Below are 15422 nucleotides of genomic sequence, written 5' to 3' on the forward strand. Positions count from 1 at the left end.
ACGAAGACCGTGTGGAGGAGGGAACGGGCATGGAGGAGGAAGAGGAAGAAAACGAGGTCGTGGACGTAGTAGGAACCGACACAAGCCTACGCAGCTACACCACAGACCCGCCTCACCACACCACTCCCCCTTCTCCTGAAGAAGGCCGACATAAAAAAAAGGATATTGAAAAGACTACTCCTGACGCTGCTACAACCACCAAAGGCATGAGCCTGTGGCAGTGGGACACCGATAACAACGACGAGGCACCACCGAACAAGAATTGCTCTCCAAGCTTCGACAAGATCATTGCCGACATGATAGAGGACTGCTTCAAGACTACCAACAAACAACACAGCCAGCACACCACGAAGAAGCGGCACCAGCGCCGCTAATAAGAGGAAAGCAAGAACAGAACGGGTCACCATAGCCCGTGTGGGTATTTTATGCCCACAATCAACAAAAAGAAGAAAAATGCGAGTCACACTCGTGAGCGAGACGTCGTATCACTACTACTACTACTACTACTACTACTACTACTACTACTACTCGCAGCAGCGCCTCATCATCTGTCACCATGACTGGCCGCGGCAAGGAAGGCAAGGGACTTGGAAAGGGAGGAGCCAAGCGTCACCGTAAGGTTTTGCGTGACAACATCCAGGGCATCACCAAGCCCGCTATCCGTCGGTTGGCTCGCCGAGGCGGCGTCAAGCGCATCTCCGGTCTCATCTACGAGGAGACTCGTGAGGTGCTAAAGGTGTTCCTCGAGAACGTCATCAGGGATGCCGTCATCTACACCGAGCACGCCAAGCGCAACACCGTCACTGCCATGGACGTCGTCTACGCCCTCAAGCGTCAGGGACGTACCCTCTACGGATTTGGCGGTTAGATCTGAAGTCGGTCGGTCTGTCTCGAATTTGGTGTCAACAACAGCAACTGCAAAAACACCATAAGAAAAGAGTCAACATATCCCGGACCTTTTATAGGTCCACACAAATGAAGAGAAGGAAAAAGTTATAGACTAACACTACTAAGACTATGGTTGTTCCAAGTAAAAGTGTTGTCACTACTCTTTACGCCATTATTACAATTTGTGTGTGTGTGTGTTTTTTTTTTTTTTTTCCTTTTCTTTTTTTTTTCACTTCTTTCTATTTGTTTTCCTCTTTGTTTTATCACTCAAACGTAAATCAAATGCGAGAGAAAGAATTATCAACTAAGTGATGTGAGGTCAGACACCAACCGCTGCTACAGGTGCTGTTTGTTTGTTTGTTTGTTAAACTTCCGCCCATTAGTGGCGCAGGCAATTTTATTTCTTTATAGTGGTACCCATACAAGGAGGGAGGGTCCATATCAACACCGAAGCGCATCACCATCATCATCTTTGGTGTAGCCAACTAGATATAACCTGGGTACCGCGGTGACATGTAGGTAGGTACCTTTCATTAAATCCCCCTCGCCGACTGACATACCTTCAAAACGGTGTGTGTGGTGTGATTCTTCCGAGCCGACGCGTGACCGTCTGTCTGTCTGCCCGATCCCACGTTCACCACCTTATCCACTATGGTCTGACCACTTACTTGTATGGAGATTTTTTTTTTTTTTTTTTTTTTTTGTTCCTGCCGGGAATTTTCCGGCTTGCAGCGCTGTCACACTTGTACGTACCAACAAAAAAAGTTGGAGAGAGGTTCTGTTTATCTTTAAATATATTTTGCATTATTTTTGCAAACAAACACAGCAATACTTGACATCGTTTGATCCGCGCGCCCTCCCCTCTCGAGGATGACCGCCGAGTGAGATCACAGGTCAAAGTGAACGTGTTAATCCACGGGTCACTCACTCACTCCCTGTCCCTACCTACAACCTACCAGCCAGGAGGGAAGGAAGAGAGGGGGGACACTTGCACGCACCAATACGCACCTTAAGGATGGGCTAGAAGCCCGCCTCTTCCAATGTTTGGGTGCATTCCTTTTCAAAGATGTTGTCAGTGTCCTTATCAGAACGGGTGAGTACGATGAAGGAGTCCGGGGTTACGATGATGCGTGTCGCGTAGATCAGGTGCTCCGAGAGGGCGCGTAGAAGCTGCAATTTTGACTGGTTGTTGGGGTGAGGGTGTTTGATCCGGACCCTCGCCATGGTTGCATGGATGTCTTAGTGTTGTAGGGTGTTGTGTGTGTGTGTGTGTGTGTGTGAAGCCGTGAGCAAATAGTGTTAGCGGTGCAGGGTGTAGTGTGTGTGTGAAGCCGTGAGCAAATAGTGGTAGCGGTGCAGGGTGTAGGTGTGTGTGTGAAACCGTGAGCAGATAGTGGTAGTGATATGTGTGGTAAAAAGAATCCTACAAGGGGCCGAAGCCCGACCCAGCTAGTGGATAGAAAAAATGGAGAAGCCTGCCTATGCAGACCAGTTTAGTGACCCGATCACTAGTGACCGTCGCAACCACCCTGGACTGCACCTAACTCTATCCCGAGCTTGTTGCCCAACCTAACCTGTTGGTTTATGGCAGCCCTCTAAGGGCCCTTTTCAAGCGTATAGCCTCGGGGTTCACCTTCGCCAGCAGGCGGACATTAAGGCAGAAAAGGAAATTTGGTAGTAGAGAAAGATCGTTTGTCTAAAACAAACTGAGGTGAGCTAAGCTGCTCTGTTGTCTGTAATCCCTTTCAGCTCTTTAAGGTTCACAAACGGTTTAGGTGGTCACCCAACCAGGGGCTGACCGCGCCCGGCACAGCAACCCAGATTGGTTTCAGCCTATCCGCTCCGTGGGAGACGGTGAACCGACCAATGAGGAGACAGGTTGGGTGTTCTTCTCGGCTTCGCTAGGGAGATGCAGAGAGGTACGTCCGAACTGTGCAACTGCTTGCAGAGAACTGCTGTGTGCTGTGTGTTAGGTTGTGATTGTTTGGCAAGGGTGTGGAAATCTGTGAATGGTATTTAGGGGCGTCTGGGTGGGAGGTACGTGGTGGCTATATTTCTGTGTTGCACCCTTTTTTTTTTTTTTTTTTTTTTTTTTTGAAGATTGTCATCTCTCGGGAGAGATGACGCGGGCCCTTGTCTTCCGACGGCCCACAACTGTAAAACTTTGTGATGAGAAGAGGTCTGATTGTGATTCTCCTCTACTCAGCGGAGTCTCATTTACACAAACAGATTGCGTATGAGATACACAGCTGAGCAGTCTAGAGCATCACAATCAGATGGCTAGAGTTATGAGAAAATGGAGATGATGATGAGGGTGATGATAGTGTCGTGCAGTGTTAGCGCGGTGGTGGGAAGCGAGTCACAAGGTGTATGAGAGTGTCTGTTGGTGTGTTGTTGATGGTGACGGGGGCAGTGACTGTTGTCCTGGAGAGGAAGGGTCCGTTGACGGGGCATTCTTGGATGTAGTGTATAAGTGGCATGTTTGTGTCAGTGTTACAGTGCTGGCATGTGTATGGCAGCAGGTTTGTTAGCTCGGCAAAGCACTTATAGCCAAGGCGCAGCCTGTGTAACCGGGTTTTAATCGCCCTGGGGAGAGAGTTTTCATGTCGAGGTGTGTTTTCAGTGGCTAGAGAGTACCAGGTACCACTTGGTGATCCTCTTGTTGTGTCATTTTGGAGCTGTACGTTGTTCAGTCTCTTAGCCTTTTGATTTAAACTGTTTTTGATGGCTGCTTTGCTCCTGGGGATGTTAACAGTTACTTGCCGGAGAAATAGGCCAGTCCTCGCTAAAGCATCTGCCTCGTCATTTTCTTTGATCCCGCTGTGGCTGGGTATCCAGTTGAGGTGTATCTGTCTGCCCTGTCTTGTAATGTTAGTGGCTGTGGCGTGTATTTTCGTGAACAAAAAGATGTTGTCTTTGGGTGTAGATTGTTTTATGAAGTGTAAAGAGCATACGGAGTCTGTGTGAATGATGATGTCTTCTCTTTTATTGGTGGCATGGGTGAGTGCTTGCAGTATGGCTACAAGTTCGGTTTGTAGTGTGAAGGAACCGTTAGGAAGCCAGAAGAAGGCACCTTCGCTTGCGTGTATGAAGGCAGCAGCAGCTTTATGTGAGATTGGATCGACAGATCCATCAGTGAAATAAATATCTTCGCCTCCCCTGTTTTGTGGTGTGGTGAGGGCTCGCCTCGCTTCTTGAGCTAGCTGTGTATCTGTCAATTGTTCTTTTGCCCTCATAAGCTTGCAGACTGTGATCTTTAGAGCATGCCCCTCCCAGGGTGGACTAGCAATGTAATCACGGTGTACTTTGTCAGCGCAGCAATCTAGGAATGCGTCTTGGGCCTGTAGGGAGCGGATGCAGGAGGAGGAACGTCTACTCCACCTATTGCTATGAAAAAGTTGAGTCCTGCCGCAGATGCTGTTGTAATGTCTGTAGCAATGATGCGTTGGTGGAAGTGGTTGCGTGTTTATGGAGGAGAGTGACGTACAGGCTGTGTAGCCTGTTGCGTATCGTTGGTATTTTAGCTTCAACTTGTAGTGTGGATAGTTTAGTCCACCTTGGAGCTCCAAGGATGGTTCTTAGGCCCTCGTTTTGAATTATTTGAAGAGGTGTCAGAAGAGATTCTTTCGCTGTGGCGAGGACGGGTGCAGCATAGTCTATGACAGATCTAATGGTTTGCAGATAAAAGAGCTTGAGGACGTTTGAGTTTGCCCCGGTTTCGTGACTTGTCAGGGACCGCATAGAGCGAAGGCAGTTCATGAGTCGCTCCTTCAGATAGGCGGTGTGTACATTGAATTTGAGGTTTTTGTCGATCCAGATACCTAGATACTGGTGGCTCTGGACCCATTGGAGAGGGGTTCCGTGAAGATAGAGAGGTGGTGTAGGCAGCGTGCTGCCAAAAAACATAGGTTTAGTTTTTTGTAGATTGACCTTGAGACCGAGGGAGCTGCAGCTGTCACTGAGTGAGTCCAAGGCTGTTTGTGCTTTGGCGTGAAGCCTTCGTCCTGTGTTTATGATTGCTATGTCGTCTGCATAGCACAGAACTTGAGTCCCTTCAGGCAGTAGTAACGTGACTAAGTTTTCAGCCAGGATGTTGAAAAGGAAGGGACTTAATATGCTGCCCTGAGGAGTGCCGTTGGTGAAGTGCTTAGTCTGGCTGTAATGATGTTGTACCCTGACTTTGGCTGTTCTGTCTGTGAGGAAGTCTTGTATCCACCGTAGCAGCTTTCCTTTTACACCTTTCCTCACAAGGGAGTCGAGGATAGCGGTGGGATTGGCTAGCTCGAAAGCTTTCTCGAGGTCGAGGAAGATGATAATGGCTTGTTTGTCAGTTATACTGGCCATCATTTGTATGAGACAGTCTCGGGTCCCTCGCCCTTGCGTGTAAGCATAGATGTTATGATGGAATGGGCCAGTCACCCATCTTAGCCTCTCGAGATCCATTTTCTCTGATGTCTTGGCAAGGCAGCTCAGAAGTGAGATAGGTCGTGTTTTCCCTGGCTCTTTTGGCTTTGGTACAGGCTGAATTGTGGCATGTTTCCAATTTGTGGGGAGGGTGCCTTCTGTAAAAGAAAGGTTAATGACTCTTAGAAGATGTTCGTGAGCCAGTTTGCCAGCATTTGATATCATCGTGTAGGAAATATTGTCAGCACCCGTGGCTGTATCTTTCCTCGGCTTGACTGCGGTGTTGAGCTCATCTGCCGTGAAGGGGACGTCAAACTGTGACGGGGTGTTGCAGGCTCGGTGTATGTTAATTACTCGGCCAGGGAGCAGTTTTTGAAGTTTCTCGCGCGTGTTTTCTGAAAGTTGCTGTGAGCTAGCCCTGTTTTGGTAATTTTGTATGAGTTTGTCTGCCTCTTCTATGGGGTGTTGGTATTTGGGAGTGGAGCGTTGGGCTTTTCCTTGTGAGATTTTAATCTTCCTCCACAGATCACTGAGTGACGTGTGGGCATTCATAGATGAACACCACTCCATCCATTTTTCAGTTTTGATTTTCTTAGTGCCTTCTTTTGCTGCTCTTAGTGCTGCCCTGAGGAGGTCCTTTGTAGCCTCTGTGTTGTGTCTTCTGTGTAATTTTCTCGCATGATTGATTCGATGGTTGTATTCTCGTACTCTAAAGTCATAGAACCACCAGTCTTTGTGTTTTCTATCAGTGTGTTTGCAGAGTGGAATTGCCTGATTGGCAGCTGTTTGGAAGGCAAGAGCAAGCTGTTCCTCAGCTTCCTGAATGGTTTGTGGTATTTCTTTATTCTCGTAAAAGGTTGTGAAGGCTTTTTGAAATTTGTCCCAGTCCGCCTTGGTGATATTCCAGCGTGGTGGTGATGGCTGCATGGTAATGAGCGGGCATGGGATGGTCGTGATCGTGGCGAAGTGGTCACTAGCTAGGTGGTCATGAATGCTCCAGGAAGATCCCGTGTGAAGATGGTGTGACACCCATGTGAGATCCAGGACTCCTCCATCAATGTGTGTTGGTTCATAGGTGTTCATGAGGCAAGCTTCAGGAACATTCTGCATGACTGCTGTTAGATGGTGTCCACGTCTGTTATTCCTGCTCCTCGACCCTAATATTTCGTGGTGAGCGTTTAAATCCCCTCCGATGATTGTTGGCGTGGTGGTGCAGAGGGCCAGTACCTCGCTGACGTCAAGCCCTGGGTTGTGTGGTGCGCTATAGAGGTTATATACGGTGATTTATCTGTCCTCTATCTTCACTGTTACTCCTATTACCTCCACTCCTTCCTCACAGTGAATCGGATGTTCAATAAGTTTACTCTCAATGGATGTTTTTACAAGGATGCTGCATCCCCGGGACTGCCCTTCTGCAAAGTGTGAGTGGTAAGCTCTGTAGCCAGCGAATCTTATTGTGGCGTTTCCTGGTAGCAAAGTTTCCTGGAGGATGATGATATTTCTGCTGTTTTCCCTTGCGTCTGCCATGAGGAGATATTGTTTTCCCCTAACGCTGTTGACGTTCCATTGCAGGATTTGGAACGAACCTGTCCTTCTGTGATGCCGAGTGCTGTCTTCTCCCTCTCTATCTGAGCGCACGCTGGTGTTGCGCCTTTGTTGTTCTCGGTTGGTGGTGGGTTCGAGGGCCTGTGGGTGGGGCGTGGTTGCGTCTGGGTGTGTGGTGGAATTGCCAGCTTGTTTACCATCTTTGCCAGCCATCTTTATGCCATCTTTCTGCCATCTTTGCCAGCTCCTCTTGTGGCACCTGCTTGCCAATCATGGTGACTATGGCCGTGGCAAAGGTTTGGAACATATCTTTCAGTTCGCTTTTGGAGATCGTTATTACGTCTTGTTTCTGTGGAGGCGGTGGGGTGGCTTGTCGAGCTTTGGATTGTTGCATTTGGACGCGTTGCCTGGGGCGACTGCCTGATCTTGGCTGAGCTGCAGCTTGTCCTAGGGCAGGGAACTCGGTCGCTGGTGGCATCAGTGCTTCCTCCTCCTCTTCTCGCTGAATCGTTTTCTTGCCCCCCAGGTGGAAGTGGCAGCAAGTGCTGGTCCGTTTTGAAAGGCTGGGCTGTTCGCCAGGGAAGGCCTGTGCTTCACCATCCAAGTTTTCTGTGCCTCCTTCTGGGTCGTGACGAGGCCTTGTCTGGTGCCACAGTTTTTGTTCCACGCATGGTGGCTTTGCTGGCAGTTGGGCACTTTGCTGTCGTCTATTGACCGGCTTTGTGTTTGTTGATACACTCCTCCGTTTCGTGCTGGCCTGTGCATACCCCACATCTGCTGGGGAGAGTGCAGCTGGCGCGGTGGTGGCCGAAACGTTGGCACCTGAAACATCTTAAGGGTTCTCGGCTGAAAGGTCTCGTATAAAAAGTCCCCCAGCTGCCCAGCTCCAAGAAGCCTGGTAGAGGTCCATCCACCGTGATGGCTACTTGCTTTGTCAGCTCTCCATTTTTCATGGTGCATCTTTTCGCAGTGAGAATCTGAGGGTGTTTCAAGATCGGTGAGAGAGGCATGAGGAGGGGGTAGCGCAGTAAGACGCCGTGTGACGTCCTCCCTTCTGCTGGGCGCAGCTCTATCTCCTTCCCATGAATTTCTTTCATGTCTCTCAGCTGAGTGTAAATTTCCATGGAGGCTGGGGTTACCATGACTTGCCCTGTGTGGAGGGATTTCAGTGATATTTTCTTGGTCCCCAGGTGTGCTTCCAGAGCCTCTGCAACATCTAAGGGGGAGGCAAAGCCGGCTGTCGGTGGTATGATGAGTTTGGGGATTCCCTGAGCTGCGGTGTTCCTGGGCTCGTCTTTTGGTTGAGCCTGATCTTCTTGGGCCTGCGAGGGTGTTGCTGTCTCGCCTCCTGCTTTGCTTTCTTCGAATTTAGTTTTGCGTGCTCGACGATACTCCCGTCCTTGCAGGCGGAAGCCGTCATCATCTTCATGAGTCATCATGTCTGAGGTGGAGGGTGAAGACTCGCGGTGGGTTTTTTCGTAGGCGTGGCATTTGTTCGGTGGACTGATCTCATCCTCTTCAGAGTCATTGTGGTGGCCCCTCTTTGTCCTCTCGACACTCATGGAGTGGTCATCACGTGCAGCAGATCTTGACTTGTCAGCAGCGGGGTCTCGGCCTGATTCCATTCTGGGATAGCGTGGAACCGGGGTCTCGGTGATGGACTTCCTCCTGGTACACGAAGACGTCTTCTCGCGTACCATGCTTTCTACTGGGGGTTAGCAAATCTTCGTGAGTGTGTGTGTGCGTGTGTGTGAGTGTGCGTTGGTGGGTATGTGATAACCCTGCCTTGCAGTTGGCGGTTGCTAGCGAACTGTCCATTTAACAACAGTCGTAACAGTCCCGCCCTGCTTAATAGCTAAAAACTGAGAAGTAGAGAAGACCCTCTTAAGCAAGAGAGAGAGAGAGAGAGAGAGAGAGAGAGAGAATCAGAATCAGAATCAGAATCAGATATTTATTCCATTATACAATGGTTATTCTTACGTACATATAACAGATTAAGACATTCAATTTGAGTGCAGTCATGTCCACTCTGATACATAATCTACATTTTGTCTTCACACCATCTCATGACTGGTGCACGTTATTACGAAGATAAAATTATGGTTAAAATAGATGCTAAAATGTAAAATACAAAGAATAAAATGTAAGTAAAATAACAGATAAAAATAAAATAACAACAGATAAAAGATTAAAAAATCGTAAGTCAGCATATAATAAGTTAAATTTGCCCCTCACATTGCGAAATATAAAAGTCCATGTAAGAAAGTTGTGCTGGTGGTTTACACACTGAATTGTTTGTTGAATAGATAAGTGTGCAGTAGTTTTTTATAAGTTCTAATGGAGGGTGCATTCCTTATATGAGGAGGAAGGCTGTTCCAGAATCTTGGTCCAGCAGCCAGTAGTGATCTCGCTCCAGTACAGGTGTTAGTCTTTGGTTCATACATGTTGTGCTGTTGTCTGGTGGGGACACTACACACCTCACTCACTTTCGGCATGGGGAATAAATAGGTAGGAATATTACCATGAATAATGTTGTACATAATGATACCTAATTCGTATTTGTATTTTTGGTGTACTTTTAGCCAGCCACATTCTCTTAAAAAAGGTGTAGCGTGATCAAATTTAGCACCGTTGCCTAGTGCAACTTTCGCTGCAAAGTTTTGAAGTTTTTGCACTTGTTGTGTATGAGTGATATTTGCAGTTCCCCAAATCTTTATTCCATAATTAATTATGCTTAGCACTAACGTGTTCATGAGAGTAGTTCTCGTCCTCCTATTAAAACAGTCCTTACTCTTATTTATGTACAAAATTGTGCTAAAAATTTTCTTATTTATTTTATTGATATGAGTATTAAAAGTCATGTGGGAATCAAAGTATACACCCAAGTTTTTAAGGGAACTGCTGGGGAGTATGTTAGTGTGATCTACTTGTAGGCACGTGTCAGGTGGGATCTGAGATATAAGACCTCTGCTGCCGACAAACATGCATTGTGTCTTTGTCGTGTTGAGCAGCAAACCATTCATGTGAAAATATGCCTTAGCTTGAGACAGAGCCACTTCTCCCTGTGAACGAGATCTTGAATATTCGCTACTTCTCCAGTGTGGATGAGCTGCGTGTCATCTGCGTACTGTATGACCTGGCAGTCGGGGATGTGCTGCGAGAGGTCATTTACAAATATAGAAAACAATATTGGACCGAGCACTGATCCTTGAGGAACACCATAAGCAACTTCAAGTTTATTAGAAATATGTTTACCAATTTTGACTGACTGAGTTCTTTTGAGAAGGTAGCTTTGGAACCAAAAGGAATCGACTCTTAACATTCTTAGTTTCCTTAATAATATTTCATGATTAACGCTGTCGAAAGCTTTTGATAAGTCACACAGCGTTACTAATGAAATGTTTCTCCTGTCAATAGTATCGAATAGTGAATTGGACAGAGTAAGCAGAGCGCTTTCTGTAGAAAGCTTAGGTCTGAAGCCATGTTGCGTATCACTGAGGAGGTGATTGCTTTCAAGGTGTGAGGTGAGTTGAGCAGCAATAACCTTTTCAAGAACTTTTGAGATAATTGGAAGAAGTGATATGGGTCTATAGTTTTTCGGTTCCATAGCGTCTCCTGTTTTAAAAATGGGTACTACTAAAGCGTGTTTCCAAGATTCTGGGAAATTTCCTGTTGCAATTGACGAATTAATTATACATGTAAGATACGGAATAATTATAGGCAGTGATTCTTTTATAAATCGAAGTGAGATATTATCAGAGCCACAAGAAGAAGTGTTTTTTAAATGTTTTATTATCAATATAATGGTATTGCTGTCAGTTGGCTGAGGTCTAAACATGCTACAGGATGGACCGCTGGTGTTATTGTTGTTGGGTACAGGCACATTCTGATTATGCTCGCTATTTTGGTGTGTTTTTCAAAGGTAATTTTCCCAACATTAGCAAAAATTTATTGAAACTTTCCACTTTCTTTCTCAGTGTTTCCTCATCTTTATCAATTTCTAGCGTAGCTTTGCATATATCTTTGGAGATAACCTGGTTTAATATTTTCCACGTGGCAGCACTATTCCCTCTGTTGCTCTCAAGCTTGTTGCTGTAATACTCTGATTTAGATTTTTTTATTGACATTTTCACTTCTTTTTTAAGTTCCTTATACGTGGACTGTAGGTTTACGTTAGACCTGTCATTTTAAGATTTATTTGTGCTGCATCTCGCTCGTGCATCAGTGCTCGTAAGTGCTCGTTCATCCAGGGGGCGAAGGGCCTTCTCACTTCTCTTGTGACGAGAGGAGCACACTTGTTTAAACAGTTATTGAAAATGCTTGTAAATATATTGACTTGGGTGTCAACATTGTCTGTTATGAATATATTATTCAACGTTTGAGTTTCTTGACTTAGTAAATCGCATATTGTTTCAGATGAGTAAGATGTTAGATCGCGAAATGTTTTTACTACAGGTGGACGCTTTGTCTTTTTTAAGTTTACAGTCACGCTGATGAGCTCGTGGTCGCCAACAGGACACGGCATTGTGTCTGTGTGTAATATGGACTGGGTCTTATTGGTAACTATTAAGTCTATGAGGGTGGCAGAAGTGGGGGTGATTCTCGTGGGTTTACTAATTACCTGTGTCAATTTGGTGTTAAAGATAATTTGCTTCATCTTACTATTATCACATAAAACATTGTCATTAAAATCTCCTAAAATATAAAATGGCTTATCTTTTAAGCTAACATATCTAATAACATCCGTTATATAGTCATAAGATTCACAGCGAGCTTTTGGGTGTCGGTACAGGCAGCCAATTATAACACTGGGAAACTTGCTGCTCTGCACTGTCACCCACACGTCCTCAACACCTTGCGCTCTTACAATGTCGATTTCGAGTGGAACTACCGTAAATACATCTCTGATATATATACAAACACCTCCTCCCCTACCTTTATCGCATCTGTACACTTTGTATTCGGGTATGTATATATAATCGTCAGGAAAATCGTTACACAACCATGTCTCACTAATACATAGTACATCTAGTTCCTTTTCCCTTACAAGGAGCTCTATCTCTTCTTTGCAACCTAACAAGCTTTGGGCATTAATGTGAGCAATTGTTATTTTGTTCCTTGGTTTGGGAGACATGCCGGCCCTACCTTCTTCGCCGAGTTCCTATTTGGTGTAAAGGTGACACAACTTCTGCTTATGACCTAATCTATGACATAATTCACATTTGAGTCTGTGGTCAAAACGACATGTATCTTGGCGATGGTTGTGTTCACCACAATTGTAACAGCCGTAACTATACTTCCCACGTGTTGATGTGTATGCAGTGTGGTGCGAGTTGTACAATGTTTGTGGGCGAGTGTAGTGTGTGTTGTGAGGCGTGTAAGGCTGTGTGTAGTGTGTGCTGTGTAGTGTGTGGGACTGTGAGTTGTAGTTTCTATGAGGTCTGAAAAGCTGTGTATTGTGAGCATTGTGTGATACTTGGTGCTGTGTGTAATGTGCGTTGTGTGGTGTATGGGATTGTGCATAATGATTGTAGTGTGGTACACGAGGCTGTGTGTGGTGTATATTTTGTGGTGCGCGGGGTTGTGTGTTACATGTGTATCTTGGTGTGTTGGATTGCGTGTTGTTCGTAATGTCACGTGTACTCGTATATGAACGTCCAAGGTGCGGTCTGTGTGGATGAGCGTTGTGTGTGTGTTGCATTATGTGGGGTTGTGCATCTAGTGTGCTGTATGGTGTGTAGTGGTGAGTGTAATGTGTGACATTAGGTGCATGGGGATGTATGGAAGTGGATCCCATATCGTGGCGGCCCAAATCAATCTCGAATAACTCAGGAGATCTACCGGAGCTGCCATCGGCACTCCCTGTCATCCACCGTTCTCCCCAGCCCGCATCCACATTGTGCGATGGACTTCTTTTTACTGCTGCAGCGTAAGAGTGTGGCTGTGTTCTTGGCGATGTTGACGTTGCGTGCTGGGGAGTGGGCAGCAGTGGAGGTTTGTGAGTGGCTGCGTTAGGCGGGATAGATGTGGTGAGAGTATGTTGAAGCTGAGGTCTGGCACCGATGTGCGTGTCTCCATGAGTGTTGAGGAAGACATTTGGCTGCCTCTGGATACTTGCCCAGTTTTTACATAAGTGAAACCCCGAACACTGTTTTTCAAGAGCACTTAGCAACTTAATGACACCCATTCTATTTAATGTGCAAGGTTTTCTGTTCTCTATGTCAAAGCACCATTCATCCACATTTCCAGTCCCCAGGATGAACTCTGGAGCTGTTTTAACTATATTAACACCATTCGCTTCTCCCCACTCGATTAATCGCTCATTATAGTATTTAACTTTGGCTTGAAATTCCTGTGGTTCTGGCACTGGCACAACCTGACATACATGAATTTTCATTTCGCTATTTTCTCTTTGAGATCACTGATTAAAGAGCCTAGGTGATCAAGGATTATTTCAGCGGGTAACTCTTCAAGGATATCGTACACACCGCCAAGAATCACACATTCAGAGGGAGCACTTTGTAATTTTTCAGTTACCCAGCTACGTAACAGATCAATGTTCGCGTGCGCTATTGTTTTCACTCTACACTTGTCACCCAGATCAGAGCGAAGGACTCGTTAGGTGTTGGTGTCTCCTAAGAGGAGACATTCAGTTGAGGCTGTAGCGTCTGAAGCTGCGTCTTGCGGTCTGCTTTTGTTTTCATGTTCCAGGTCGGCAATGCGTTGTTGTAAGAGATGAATTGTGCAGTAGGCTGTCTTCACTTCTGCGTTAAGTAGCTCAATTTCAGAATCTTTTATCTCGAGTTTTGACTTAATTAATTTGATGTCATCATAAATATTCTGCAGCTGATTCCTCTCCTGGTCACTCATGTCGTGGTGGTGAGTTGGCAGGGATGGATGCGTGTCGTCTGTGGTGAGCTGCTGTGTATCGTCTGCTGGGGGTTGCCTACTGCCATTTTCTATGAGTGTTTCTTGGGGGTCTATGGTAGATGCTTCATTGACTGTATGAGGAATGTAACTTGGTTGTGTGGCTTCGCTATCAGGTGATAGCTCGTCGTCACTAGATGTCGGTTGTGCTTCACGGGAAGGTGGATGGTTTAGGACTTCAGTCACTGCAGACATTGGTGTAACATCAGGCTGGATAAGTTGTCTGGCAGGCGATGAGCGTGACTGAGTCCTTGCCTGCGATGTCTGTAGGGTTTGGGAGGACTGCTGCACTGTATTCATGATCATATCTATGAGTTCGTTCTTCTTAAACCATACTTTTGTTATTCCTAAATCACGACATCGTTTCTGGAGGTCTGCTTTGTGAAATTTGTTCAGGTTTTCCCTCGTTGGCAACTGTGACAGTGGCTCGCTGGTGTTTTGCTCATGACCTGTTTGTGTAACATGATATTCTTGACTTATGTGACTATCTGCAGACATTATTACGTGGCAGGTCAAAAATTATTCTTTATAGCAGATGATGAACAGGATTGTGTGTTTTGTAGTGCTTATATTCTCTCTCTCTTATCGAAGGTTCGCTCTGCGCATGCGCAGAAACTGGGGTGAGGGACGAGGGGTTTGAGACAAGGCTCCAGATTTTTAGCCTTAAAATATGGCAAAGTCCAAATGACCCTTTCTTGATCTATAGCATTAATGCATCTGTACACACTCACGCACCTGTAACTCAAGCATGTGGTCCATTGAGGCTTTCGTTTCCTTGAATATTGCAGGAAACATTGGGAGCACCACCACCCAGTTGTTGTTGTTATCAGAGAGAGAGAGTGGACATCGTGCCGACGTCACCCATGGCCGCCCTACGAACCACGTCTTCGCCATCGACTCGACTACGACCATACCGTGTCGGCCTGCTGGCTGCATGGTTCACATATTACGACTACTACCGAGCAAGACATTCCTGTGCGCCACTATCTGTGACTCCACACTTAAAAAGTGACAAAACAATGACAATAAGGAACATTTCAGTGTATATATAGCTATCTTTCTTTTTACCTGTAGCACATCCACAGCAGCACGGGTGATTTTCCTCCGGGAGCTCCGGTTTCCACCCAGAAGGCATCTCTGCTGCTGTGGGAAGGTGTAATTAGTCATATGTATATACTTCTAGCCTTTCTTGTAAACTGTGTAAATAATGTATGTCTTTCTTGTTGACTCTGTAAATATTGTATGTAATAAGGTATAATGTAACCCTCCCCCTTCTCACTCTCTCACAGCAGTATGGGTGGTTTTCCTCAGGGAACTCCGGTTTCCACCCTTGCCCCCATCGTACTGCCCTGTGACATTCATTACCTTACAGCAGCAGGCCAGAACGCCCGGCAACTTTTTTCTCTCCTACTGTATTTTTATATTTTCTCGCTTTTTCTTCCAGTGTACCAGTCTCGGTACACTCTACCCCTTCTAATGTAACCCCTTAACTTAATAATAAACTTGGTGCAACACACGAGCGACCACCGGCTCACCATGGCAAGACCAGACCACCAACATGGTCTTGTAAAATGGTACAATATTAAGGCCGGGTACGGATTCATCACGCTCCAACAGTCTGGGAAGGATGTCTTCGTTCACGCCACAGGCCTCACAAG

General features: G+C 46.1%; 1 protein-coding gene across 1 annotated transcript; it reads left to right on the plus strand.

Moving 5' to 3' along the window:
* The first annotated feature begins 493 nt into the window (after positions 1–493).
* On the plus strand, positions 494–870 carry LOC123511360 (histone H4-like). The gene has a single exon (XM_045267173.1). It carries the CDS (start codon positions 557–559, stop codon positions 866–868), a length of 312 nt encoding a protein of 103 aa, XP_045123108.1. The 5' UTR covers positions 494–556; the 3' UTR covers positions 869–870.
* Positions 871–15422: the final 14552 nt, after the last annotated feature.

The sequence above is a fragment of the Portunus trituberculatus genome, chromosome 31 (assembly GCF_017591435.1).
Source record: "Portunus trituberculatus isolate SZX2019 chromosome 31, ASM1759143v1, whole genome shotgun sequence".
NCBI classification, from domain to species: Eukaryota; Metazoa; Arthropoda; class Malacostraca; order Decapoda; family Portunidae; genus Portunus; species Portunus trituberculatus.